Raw genomic sequence first — 13,313 nt, forward strand, 5'->3', positions numbered from 1 at the left:
TGACACGATAAATAAATAAAATAAATAACAGTCTTGTTTTTACAGCCTTAAGGCACTAGCTATTTTTTCTAAAAAGAAAGCTAAGTCCACATTTATGGAATTTTCTTTTAGGCAGAGAGGAGGGTTATGTTACAGCTAGCATGGAATATCTTGTCCAGGGGACCATTGCGGTCCTCTAGCACTATTGCTTGCTAAAATCTGATTCTACTAGCATTTTATTTTTCTGTACTAAGCTCACTATCTTAACACATGAAATAGAACATCCTCAAAATGCTCCCTCACTAGCAGTAAAGCTATACTGACAGCTATTTCAGAGATGACCTGCAAGGATTCAAAACAGTCCTAGAACTGCATAACAGAGAGAATATTTTAAGCTGATTAAACATGCCTTATATTGTCCTAAACAGTCTGTCTTCCTTGGGTATGCAATCATCTAGATCAGTGGTTCCCAACCTTTGGTCCTCCAGGTGTTTTGAACTTCAGCTCCCATAATCCCTAACATCCGGTTAACTGGCTGAGACTTCTAGGAGCTGAAATCCAAAAAGACTTGGAGCACCAAAGGTTGAGAACCGCTGATCTAGATAATTTAATGCATGGGGTAGTTGTCAGATTGGTACAACTGGTATTGGAATAATCATCTAATCATCCCCATTTAGACTAAAATGCTGAAATAAGTCATTTTAACCAAGCCTCATGACAGTATATGTATGTATGTTGCAACTAATGTAAGACCCACTGAATGCCACCTTAGGGACAATAAATGCCATCCTGTGTCAGTTTGAACCACTGCTTTAGGAACATATCAATGGCAATATAAATTTAAATTCACTATGGCCATATTTACACCGATACTTGGAATTGGTTTGAGAGGATGATTACACTTGTGCTTAATTTTAATTGTAAACAAGGAACTATTTATGATGATTTTTCAAACTCTTGCAGTTTTTGTCTTTTGATGTGTTATTACTTTGTTTGTATTTATTGTCTATGTATTTTTATTGTATTTATCCATGTTGTAAGCTGCCCTGAGTCCCTTCGGGGAGATGGGGCGGGGTATAAAGTTTATTACTATTATCATATTTTTATTCTATAAACAAATCATTGTTGTAAGAAATATTGTTTATATCCTCTTCTTTAAAAAGAAACAAAACACCTTTGCTCACCTTGTTATTTTTCATTTCCTAATTTTCTTCTGGATATCCCCCCCCCCACCTGCCCAGTTATTAAATGGGCATATTATCCACTGTATCAGTGAAATAATCCACAGTATTTAAAATTTTGTGGAATTTGTTAATGAAAAACATATAATTAATATTCTTATTTGTTCAAATTATGTTTATTTTAAATTTTCTTTAAAAATAGTTCTCTTCAATGTACTAGCAGAGTTTGGGCATGTAATCAACAGCTTCTCAGTTGCAAGGGAAAAATAAAATAATGATCTAATCTTAACATTATTACTCATAATTCAAAGAAAACATAAATCTATGAACCCCCAAAGTATGAAGAAACCACTTCAGCTTCTTTTAGGCTTTTTGTATCTTGTCCTGTGAAACATAGCCCTGGAACTGGAAAATATGTATCCTCCACATTTTTGAGGTATGTAATTAAAATGATTTTCACTATAAAGTAAAAAAAATAAAAGCTATAAATATAGGCAGAATACTTGTATTCATTATTATGCAAGCATCAGAGAAATTAGTTCTCAAAACTATTACAGTTTTTCTAATTTTGTGATAGCCTAGGCAAGGTGTGCTCACAATAACAGCTACTAGTCATTCACAGCCAAATGCCAGGTTGCTTAAGGAACACACAACAGGCTAACATTACTTTCAGAGACTATGCAGCTAGAGGATAATGGAGTGATTGCCCGCTGGGACAGAAATGACACATCTTTGGTTCGACCAAGTAATTTGTATGTGTTCCTGAGAACCTACTTGAATAAATGCGTAATGGCTGCATTGGAATTTTTATTATACAGGGCTAATTGAAACTGTAGGGATGGTGATTCATTCAGGGAAACTGCAAGGATGGGAGGTCATGAAATGTGCCCTCTTCCAATCTCCTGCTCTGCTCAAATTCAAAACCCCTGTTTTTCATTGTAAGTTGTTAAAGGGGGGAGCACTTTCTCCACTGAACATTTTAATGACTGCAAAAGAAGAAAGAATTCAATAAATCTACCCAGGAAAGCTTGTTAGGAACAGACCTCACTACCTCTGAGGATGCTTGCCATAGATGCAGGCAAAACGTCAGGAGAGAATGCCTCTAGAACATGGCCACATAGCCCAAAAGAACCTACAACAACCCAGTGATTACAGCCATAAAAGTCTTTGACAATAAATAGTCCTATCTTGCTTCAAAATAAATATCTAATGTTGCTGTAATTTGCTTCAATTGCAAATTTCAATGGGATATCAGAATCAATAGATTCTGTATCCATGGATTCAACCACTGACAGCTTGGAAAACAGCCCTCACACCCCCCAAATAAAATCCTAAAAGCAAACCTTGATGTTGCCATTTTATATACAGGATGCCTTTTTCTATACCATTGTGAGTAATTGAATTTAAGCATCCATGGATTTTGGTGTCCACAAGGAGTCCTGTGCCCCAACTACTTCTAACTTTTCCTCTTCAAATAGTCTCCCTATTTATCAATATACTACTCAATATTAAATGCAGTTTTCAAATTAACTAGCATAGGCCACTCATTAGGAAGCTATTTCCAGTACACTGGAAACAGGGCAAGCATTGGCAGAACAGAGAAACATTTTTTGCTGCTACTCCCACACTTCCCCCATGAGCAGAGTCATTTTTAGATTGCAATAAATTCACAAAAATCTATACTGGAAAGCATAACAAAACACCGTCATGCATCTTTTATCCATCAAACAAAATATGTGGGAAAGGATGAAAGCGTTCACATTTAAACTAAGCTTACAGATGGAGATTTTATGCCACAGTTTAAAAATTTTATGTGAAATGTTTAGTAGGTGAAGATGCCCACAAACTGTCCCGAGGGGCAATATGATTAATTTGATGTTCGGTGTCTAATGGTTGCCTATTGTAAAGCCACCCTGAGTCCCCCCTCGAGGGTGAGAACGACGGGGTACAAATGCTTGAAATAAATAAACAAACAAAATAGTGACCCCTCCCCTCTCCCCCAGGAGCATGAGATGGCACTAATAAGCACACTGTAAGTCAAACAAACACAAAACCCACTGGAAGCCTTGACTTTGGTACAGAAGTAATAAAGAAAATCCAAACTCTTAAGTAAGGAAAAGATCTTGACTGTACACATAATTTGTTACATAACCTATGAAAAGGCTCTTGTTGGTTGCCAGGGAGACAGACTTAGAACAAACAGTTCTGTAGTCAATGCTATACCAATCAGATTTTATGAAAATACAAAATGCTAACACGAGCTCCTGTCCTCCAACTAATACAGTATAAGGAGACAGGCTTGTAAAAGGACATAAAATAAAAGAAATCCTCTCACTCTTAATGTTGCCAAACCAATTGTATATCACAAAAACATAGACAAGGCTTTCAGCACAAGTCAGCATGTTTCTGGAATCAAATGTATGCAAAGAAGCAGTCCTGAAAGATAGCTGACCTAAAATCAAATGAAGAGATCATTCCTTCTCTGGCTCCTGTTTTCATCACATAGAAAACAATAAGATGTTCTTAGGAAACTATACCTATATGAAATTTTCTCAAGTGAACAGAAGGAGCAAAGAAAATCCAGGCTTGCAAGCTCCCTGCATTAATTAAGAGGTTGGCACAGCTTATGAGTCATTGACACCTCCACAATATAAAAAGCTCATCATTTAGAATAGGGTCACAAGACCACATGTTCCACATACCCACATTTTGCTCATAATTCTTACAAAGATTATGTTGAAGGGATCTATATGAAATATGTTGGAATGATACCCACAAAACTTGTTAAGTCCATGTTAGAAAAGGTATGTATGTATATACAGTGTTCCCTCACTTATTGCGGGGGTTCCGTTCCAGGACCAGTAGGGATGCCATATTAATTTTAATATTTATACATTATTTTATATACATTATTTCCTTACCCACACATCCTTACCCACCTCCCAGCCCATTCCAAGGGCACCTGCCTGCCTTCCTGGTCTCCGCAGACCCCAGCAGAGCCTCCGGAGCCACACAGGCAGCAGCAGGCCAGGGAGGCAGGCCTTCCCCACTGTGCCTCAGGCTGCCACACTTCCAGGGTTCCTGGCCTCCACTGCATGTAAATATTTTATATTTTATATTAATATTTTCAAAAACCCACAAAACAGCGAGTCCGCTCAAAGCGAACTGCAAAGTAAAGAGGGGACAGTAAGTTACAACGAAGTACATGAGATCCTCTAGTCCAGAACTACAGTATTTGTCATACACACAGCAAGCTGAATATTTGACCAGGAAATCTATGGAGAAAAATCCAACTAACTATTTAAATGCACACCTTCAGCCATAAAGGCATGTATGAACTGCTGGCAAATTAACACCAGCATTTCATTTTATCCTCCAATAAAGCACAGTAATCATAACAGTCCTTCAGATTTTCTGTATTAAATCTCATATGATAAAAAAGTAAAAGAGGATATGGTTCCTTGCAAGCTTCGAAGTGAAGGTAATTGATGCAGCACAGTACATGTCAATTAGTCTTGCAACTTTATTAAATGTAAATAAACAACATGAAAACCCACACACACATTTTTTAGAGTTACAGGGACACTTTTAAACAATCATTGTGGGTTGTTGGCACTATGATTATAAATTCATACTCGGGGAAATCTAAATGCCATATAGAAAATATACCCTCATTTTAAAAGTGTTAGTTTTATAGGTGAAAAGACCATTTTTTCATACAGTTCACCATATCCATGGATTTCTTTTTTGTGGATTCAAACAACCACAGATTGAAAATATTTGAAACAAAGGGTGTGCCTCTCTCTGGCAGGCCATTATTTCATCCCAAGCACTTTCTTGGTCCCTTTTGTTCCACCCCCCTCTCTCCTTCCTTTCCTCAGCCAACTTCAGAGCTGCTTTCCTGGGACTATCAAAAAGTGGCACGTGTGACTCTTAACTTGCTTGGCAGTGTCACATCTGCTGCTTCCTTCCCTGGGCAAATGGAACCAATCCCCCACAAATACCAAAGGCCAACTGAAAATGCCAAAGGAGCATGAGTAAACATGAAAGTCCATCAATGAAAGACAGATTAAGATTTTTACAGTCAGATCTCCATATTTGCTGGTGTTAACTGCTTTGAAAGTGAAAAATTGCACATAAAGAAACTGCTAATTTTTAAAACTGGGAGACCCTCTCTCTGGGAATTTCTAAGTCTTCCAGCATGGCTCTTATGATCAGCCTCTGCTGGTAGCTGGCCACAGAATTGCACTGAAGGGCCTAGGGATTCCTAGAGAATATCTCCAGGTCCTCCAGTATGACTGGAGGAAGTTGCCTATAGAGGACCTAGAGAGTCCTAGACAGGACATTTAAATCAAATTAATGAATAATCCAATCCACAACGTCAAAATCACAAATATGGAAGGACAACTTCATGTATTTCAGTTTTATCCCTACTTGTTTTAATAAATTTACAGCAGCTTTTAGGCAAGTGTGGCTGTTTCTTCCTTATGTAAGCTAAGGGGAACTGCCATGGTAGATATTAATTTCCTTTCCACTGCAGGAAAAGAACATAAATGACGTATCACAGAATTAGGAATTTGCAGACAGATTTGTCATTATGTAAAAAGGCATGTTTTAATCATAAAAGAGACCTATCTTTGAAATCTTTACACCATGTACTTTTTAAAATTAGGCACAAAAGGACATTAAGGTGGTCTCATACCTGCTGTACAATCGTTGTTAATTCAAGACAGAGCTGTATGACATTATTTCTTGTTACAGAATAATCTGTCACAGCAGCAAAAGGTGATCTGCAAAAAAAAAAAAAGATATAAAGAAATAAAATCCATTGCCTTATTGTGGCCCTTAAAAACAAGCAACATAAATAATAATCTGTTCGAAAAATACATATGCAAAGGATAAATTCAACTGCAAATAATGACAATACAAGATTATGAAGTTGCGACTTAATCCTTCACCAGTACTTGTGACCTTTTGGTTTCTCATGATAAATATATGGCCGCACTGTGGTTTTTGAGTTTTTCAAACAGATCAACAAAGCTATCTATAATTTAAGTATGATTTGTACAATACTACAATTATCTGTTCAAAAGAAAGCTTTAAAGCTGGAAGAATATTATCTCTTACTACCTGATGTAACGATGATCGATAATAACCATGTTAGCAAGGTGACAGTCCAGTATGGATTTTAAGGAATTATCCTAACTCATACCCCCAAATGGACAGGCTACCTTGGATAGCTCCTTTAGGTTGTATACTAAAACATAGAGCAGTTTCACTACAGAATTTATACACAAACCACTAGCTAACACTGATCTGAAATTTAATTTGTGCTTCTCTTCAAAATATTTGTTACAATATCAAATTGGCTTGTTTTAATTCTGTACTTCCTGTTAATTTCCAGCTTTCCTAGAAAGAGAGGTATCATATATTTTGTAATTTGAGGTTTCCAATTAGTACTGCAAACAGAACTGAATAACCCCAAATGTCATAGTAATTATTTTGTAAGTGGAAAAAAACATTTCGACTCCTTATTCTGGATAGTCCTGGATAGTTTCTAAAACTGGCCCATTAAAGAGTGAACCTAATCAAATGTGATCAGTATCTAATAATAAGACTTTCCTAATAAATTATTAAGATAATCTATAGTCTTTATTCCTTCATATAAGATAATCTGTCATGCACAGCTTCATCTTTTGCGACCCTACCACAGGGACATTTTCTCCTGTTCTCAACAGCCCTGCTCAGGTCTTACAAACTGAGAGCCATGACTTTCTTAATTGAATCTACCCATCTGTAATGTGGTCTTTCTCTTTTCTTGCTGCCTTCTGCCTGACCATTGTTTTTTCCAGTGAATAATTCTTCCAATGATAAAGCAACCATACCAACAAACAAATCAGGAAACCCTGATCTGACCAGAAACCACTAAAATTACTCATTTTCCACCTTCCTATTAACCCCAAAACAATGTTTAGATATTATGAAAATATCCTGATATCACATTTCATTATGTTTAGTCCTCTATTTATAATATTACTGGTTATATTTGCATTATGTTTTAAAAGGCAATTTTACCTTAGATTAAAACTGGCAGCACGTAAAACACATTTACCAACTTATGTTTCTTATTCAAATATACTGTCTGTGCACTTTTACATGTCCCACTGATGATAATTCTGCTCCATTATGGTTTGCTATGACCATTTAAATCACTGCTAAGCACTTTAAATCTCTGTAGTGGCCTATATTTCAAAATGCTTTTGTTGTTTTCGCTTTTAGCATTTTAGCCTGCACTACTATAAAGCAGGGCAAAGAGCGGGAAATGTGTCTTTCACAGAACTTGGGGCACTTTAATGCTTTTGGTTCTTCTGCTCCTGTGAGTGATTTTCTGTAAATACAAAATGGCATTATAGAAGAAGGCCACAGAAGAGATCATGTGGAGTGAAATTCTGAACAAGACTATTTTAAGCTCTTTTGTACACTAATGCCACTTTAAAGAGGCCTAAATTTAGCTTGCTCAAAGCTTTTCACCTGAAGGGTTTTTAAAAAATATTTCTTTAAAAGTTTCAACTCTTGCTCTGTTCACAACAAACCTCAGATACAAAGGAAACCTCCAGCTTGCAAGGCTATCTTCTCATCCATAAAGATGGGATGTGAAGCATTGCTAACAAAATATTCTCTTGTCACTTCTGTACTTTGGGTTCAGCACTAAAATTCTGCAAGCTATAAATCTCAGAGAAAACCAAGTCCTAGATAAGAAGTTATGCTGTGTCAAGTGGGATAGAACCTAGGAGTCATCTACGCAGCTTGTTTGGGGAGTAAATCTTCTCAATTCAGATGGGATGTGAAGCATTGCTAACAAAATATTCTCTTGTCACTTCCGTACTTTGGGTTCAGCACTAAAATTCTGCAAGCTATAAATCTCAGAGAAAACCAAGTCCTAGATAAGAAGTTATGCTGTGTCAAGTGGGATAGAACCTAGGAGTCATCTACGCAGCTTGTTTGGGGAGTAAATCTTCTCAATTCAGAAAACTCTCAATTCAGAAAACTCTTTTCAAACATTTACCACACTTATACTGTGATTTACCTCTGAACAATGCTGATAGCTTTCCAAATACTGTTGGACTATAAGGCCCAGCATTTATCATCACTGTAGTTCCAGAGCTCATGGAACTACGATCCATTAAAACCTAGAAAGCTGAACTTTGTCAATCTGTTCAACCTACCCATGATCTCAATCAATATTATAACTAATTGCTTTTAAGATAATTAATTTATCTTGAAAGTAAAATTATGGTACAAGTTGTAACAAATTGTACAGTATGTACATATGTATGCATTACAGGCCATCATCCATGAAACTTTTAAAATGGTTTACCTGTCCAGCCAAGCCAGAAGACTTTTTGCTGCTCCAATCAGATCCACCACTGAGGTAAGGAAATCATTTGGTAATTTTCTGCTCGACCTGCCATCATAGTGACCACTCCTCCTCCTCCCTGTGATAAAGTTCTGAAGATTTTTGGCAGATGCATTTAATTTGTGAGAAAGCGTTTTTAGGTTTTCTGTTTCCAACCCATAGTTCTGCATGTAAAAGAAAATGAGGGAAAGTTATTTCTTCATCTTTACAGAAAGCACTGAAAGAACAAGGATGCTTTAAAGTCCAATCATATGTAGTAGTTAACATGTGAATGCTCATACTTGTTATAAACTGTCCCTGTTTTGCAGAAAGGAAAATCTACATAGACTAAGCAAAAGCAGAAATTAATCTATATTTTAGACTGGCTTTTATATAAGATATGAGCATTTCATTGAGCAAAAAACAAAAACATTTTCATATTCCATGTGAAGATAAATTCTTCTAGTTTTATGCCATTGGTTAACAGACATTCCACTTTATCACACCAGAGAAAGAATTGACTTTAAATCTGGTTTCTGACTCTTGCAGAATTCTGGGGTTTGTAGTTTAGTGAGGCTGTTAAAAGCTCCTCCCTAAACTACAAACCCCAGAATTCTGCAGGTGGCAGAAACCGGATTTAAAGTGGATTCATTCTCTAGTGTGATTAGGTTCATAAATTCTCTACATAAGCTCCTTCTTTTTATGTGTGTGATTTTATTACTTATGTATCCAGTTAATACATGAAAATGAGTATGATTTGTCATGAAGAGGTATTAACTTTCCAAAGATTAAAAGCATGGGGAAATTTGGGGAGAAATGGAAAAAAAATGCAGTACTTGGGTTTCCTCCCTCCTACTTTTTAAGTTTGGGATCATTACAATACATTGTGTATTACTAGAAATGTTCATAAAATTAGGCACACTAACATAGAAGTAGAGTTTATTCAGACAATAATTACAACTCTACTAATTCAATTTACTTTTACTTTATTTTTTTGTGGGGAACTGAGCTACAACTGCTGAACTCTCATAAATCAAGCATCACTTTATTTATGAGAGCAAGCAACAAGCTGAATCAGGGAAAGCCACGAATGTTATAGAAAACAAAATTAATTCCCTATGTATTCTGAATTTTAGCCTGTTCTACATTGTCAAGCAGAAACTACTTTAAAAACCCATTTTCAGAAAAGTAACTGAGGAGGTAAAAAAATGAACGGTTTATCAAATTTAAGAGCTATCACTACCAACAGTTCTGCATCTTCTGATATCTTAATTCTATCATTCCCATGAACATTTGAAAATTATCTACCTTGAAGCAAATTTATTTACTTCTCTACTTTTTCCATGTCAGTTTATTTCTTGAATTGGTATTTATAACAATGGGGAAGGTTTTCTCCTCCCACAGACTGCAGAGAATGGAGGAATCTGGAGCCAGTTAAAAACAAAAGCTACCAGAGGCTATATCATTAAAAGGTCTTGCTATCATGGTAGCATGCCATATGCTAAGGAGAATGGAAAACCTAGTAAAACTATATAACAGCTCTTTAAATCTCTAACCTCATGTCATCTAAAATGCACCTACTAACTGTGGAGGAGAAAAGTCCTCTCTTATTCCCAGTGGCAAAAGCTTTTGGATCCTTTAAACCTGAAGCAGTTATTAAAATAAAACTGTTGTTTATTGGATGCATTTTAAAATACACGATAAAACCAATAGATTTTTATAAGTACAAATGTATTGGTTACATGTTAACCATACTTTGAAGCTTCCACTTTGTCTATAATGAAAAGAAATATGTGGAAATGTAAGTAGATGAAGAGCAAATGATAATGATAATGACAATCATATTTATTTATATCACAACACCAAATTCTGAGGAGATCCCTCCAAGAAGGAATGGAGCTACTGAAGAACAGTACCTCCAAACCTCATTCCAGAAAGGTGATCCAGAAGGGTACCATGGTCAATGGTAAAAAAAAGCCACTGAAAGGCCCAGGAGAACCAACAAGGACAATTCCCGCTGTGCAGTTCTCTGCACAGGTCATCCACTAAGGCAACCAAACCTGAAACCAGACTGAAATGGATCTAGATAATCTGCTTCATCCATGAACCCTAGGATCCAGATCCAATGGTTTCAGAAGGGACATGTGAGCCATGTTAAATACTGGAAAGGAGGTCATATTGAAGATTGAGCCAATGGTGTACTTCATTTGGATCCAATACTGTACTTCATTTGTCTAGTGCAGTGGTTCCCAACCTGTGGGTCCCCAGATGTTTGACCTTGAACTCCCAGAAATCCTAACAACTGAAAAACTGGCTGGGATTTCTGGGAGCTTTAGGACAAAACACCTGGGGACCCACAGGTTGAGAACTACTGGTTTAGCGTCTCAAGAAGTTGAACTTTATCCTCACTCTCAGGCTACATTCCTCTGTGTAACCAAACTCCAGCGCCACAGCAGGTTTTTAAGTTGCATGAAAATTAGAAGCTACTTGCTTGCAGCAGCAAAAGGAAAGCATTTATAAAATCACTTGCCACTTGCTGATTTGTACAAAACTATCTTAGAAGGAAAATAGTAATTTCTAGTTTGATGAAAAACATTTTATTGCAGTAAGGCTAAACTGAATTGTATGTATCCATGCATAAAATGTTTTGAATTTTCAGCTGCTATTTGCATTCCAAATGAGCTTGTTTTCATTTTTATGGATAAATTTGATGTGGTTGTCCTGCCCTGCAGTTCTCTAGAAACAAAATCAGTTCACAGACAGGCTGGAAAGCTAAATTTCCTTTTATTTCCTGAAGCATACAATGCAGTTGCAAAGTCCCATCTGAGAGTTTGTCCCCTCTCACCTCCTCATATCTCTCAACCTAGCTCTCCCCTTCATCATGCCTGCCCCATTTCCATGGATACTACCAGTCCTGGTCAGCTCTCCCCTTTTTCTTGCTTCAGGTGTGCTAACAACCAAGGCATGTTCTACTTTCATGGTTCCCCACACCAGGAAAGGAGGTCATGACATGTGGTAATATAATTCCTGTATTTTAGGTAAGAAGCATTCCCAATTCCTCCCATGTATCCCGCAGATATTTACCAGTGCACAGAGTAAGTCAACTGCTTCCAAAATAAGTTCTTGATGGCCAATTCGAGTAACCCCCAGATCTTCCAATTCTTGGTGAGTTATGCGTAGTAGCTGGTCCCCACCAATCTTCTCTCTTTCAAAATTCTTGATATATTGCTGCAGGCAATCATCAAGACCTAAAGGGGGGGGGGACATTAAGAGGGATACAATATTATGTATATGTGTACAATGAAATTTACATAAGTGCCCCTCAGTGTACTGCAGGCATGAAAAAAAATTGATTTTTCAAATCAATATTGTGGCATGTTGTAATGAATAGCAATTACACAAAAATCATTCAGATAGATAGATAGATAGATACTCAGATAACAAACAACATCATAAAACCATCACACACTGTTTGTACCATGAGAACTCCAGTAAGGCACTCAGACCAGGCAATTAAATAAAAGTATGTATCCATCAACATCTATTTTGCATTACATTAAATTATATAACCTGAGAAGCATGAAAGTGGCATAAGATATATGTATATGTATCAAGCTATCTAATCACAAATAAATGAATACAGATGAAGCCCATTCAGGCATTCATAAGATGTGCATGCTAAGTCCCTCTCCTTCATTAATAAGTAAAGGAGTTGGGACTAGCACAACTTTCCTCCTCACGTTCATTATGAAAGCCTAAACTGAGCAATATTTATGCATTGGTATATATAGAAAGAAAATAGCTAGTAAACTATTAATATGGATATCCTAAGTACTAGAAGGGCTGGTGTTGGACAATGCACTTACCACTGCCTGAATTAGACAACGTACAATTGAGGTCCACATGATGTCAAGGAGGTCCTGGTTTAGATTTGCTCTCATGCTGTTGCTACTAGTCACCTGCATTTTCTCTCTTTTGAAGAGAAGAAAACCTTTTCTTGGGGAAGGGAGATGGGATGACAAGCTGCAACTCTGACAGTGATTACAGAGGCCTGGCATGCTGAAGTTATCACTGAGCTCCCTGTTGGGAGTCTATGCAAAAATAATGAACAAACGCCATCACAAAAGGTATCTCCTAGGGATTAATGTTATTGTAGTGAAACATGTACATGGCAAACACAGATTTTTCCATGTAGTCACATGGAGACAGAAGAACAGGTGGTATCCTTGTGGTGCGGGGGGGGGGGATTTTCTTCCCTAGGGGCACAATGGGCCACAATCCCTCGTGCTTTCTATCTTCTTTCACAAACAAAAAACTTCTAGTTTCTGTGGGGTGGGGATCCAGGCAATTTCACATAAATTTGTAGACAGTAAAGGAAAATTCTGTTGTTTTATTCTGGAGACTTTCAGGATCAGCATATTTTTTCATGTTTGTTTTATTTTTATTACAGAAAAAAAAATGTGGCACAGGAGAATGCACAAATAATCCAAAGTTATATGCAGATGGCACTGTGTCCACTCCTTCCTTAGCACTATAGAAGTATTTATTTATTTATTTATTTATTGTGTCAGGAGCAACCAGACAGTTGTATTACATTTTTAACAAAACAAACAAACAGACAGACAAAACACAAAGTTTGCAAGCTTGGTAGTTGAAGTAGAAGAACCAGGGATGTGCCTTCCTAAGAATCCAAAAGAAAAAAAATTATAACATGATCATAATTTAGGAGATTCAATGTTGCATATGTGCTGAAAATA

General features: G+C 36.8%; 1 protein-coding gene across 5 annotated transcripts in view; it reads right to left on the reverse strand.

Annotated features, from left to right (window-relative positions):
- Positions 1-13,313, reverse strand: part of CNKSR2 (connector enhancer of kinase suppressor of Ras 2) — a 211,685-nt gene that overhangs the window by 174,506 nt on the left and 23,866 nt on the right. For all 5 annotated transcript variants that reach the window (XM_067466778.1, XM_067466777.1, XM_060770096.2 and 2 more), the window contains exons 2-4: positions 11,641-11,804; positions 8,539-8,741; positions 5,863-5,950 (exon numbers count right to left, since the gene is read on the reverse strand). In XM_067466778.1, the coding sequence (XP_067322879.1) occupies positions 5,863-5,950; positions 8,539-8,741; positions 11,641-11,804 (455 nt within the window). The remainder of the gene's footprint in view (positions 1-5,862; positions 5,951-8,538; positions 8,742-11,640; positions 11,805-13,313) is intronic.

Source organism: Anolis sagrei, chromosome 3 (genome assembly GCF_037176765.1).
Source record: "Anolis sagrei isolate rAnoSag1 chromosome 3, rAnoSag1.mat, whole genome shotgun sequence".
In the NCBI taxonomy this organism is placed as follows: domain Eukaryota; kingdom Metazoa; phylum Chordata; class Lepidosauria; order Squamata; family Dactyloidae; genus Anolis; species Anolis sagrei.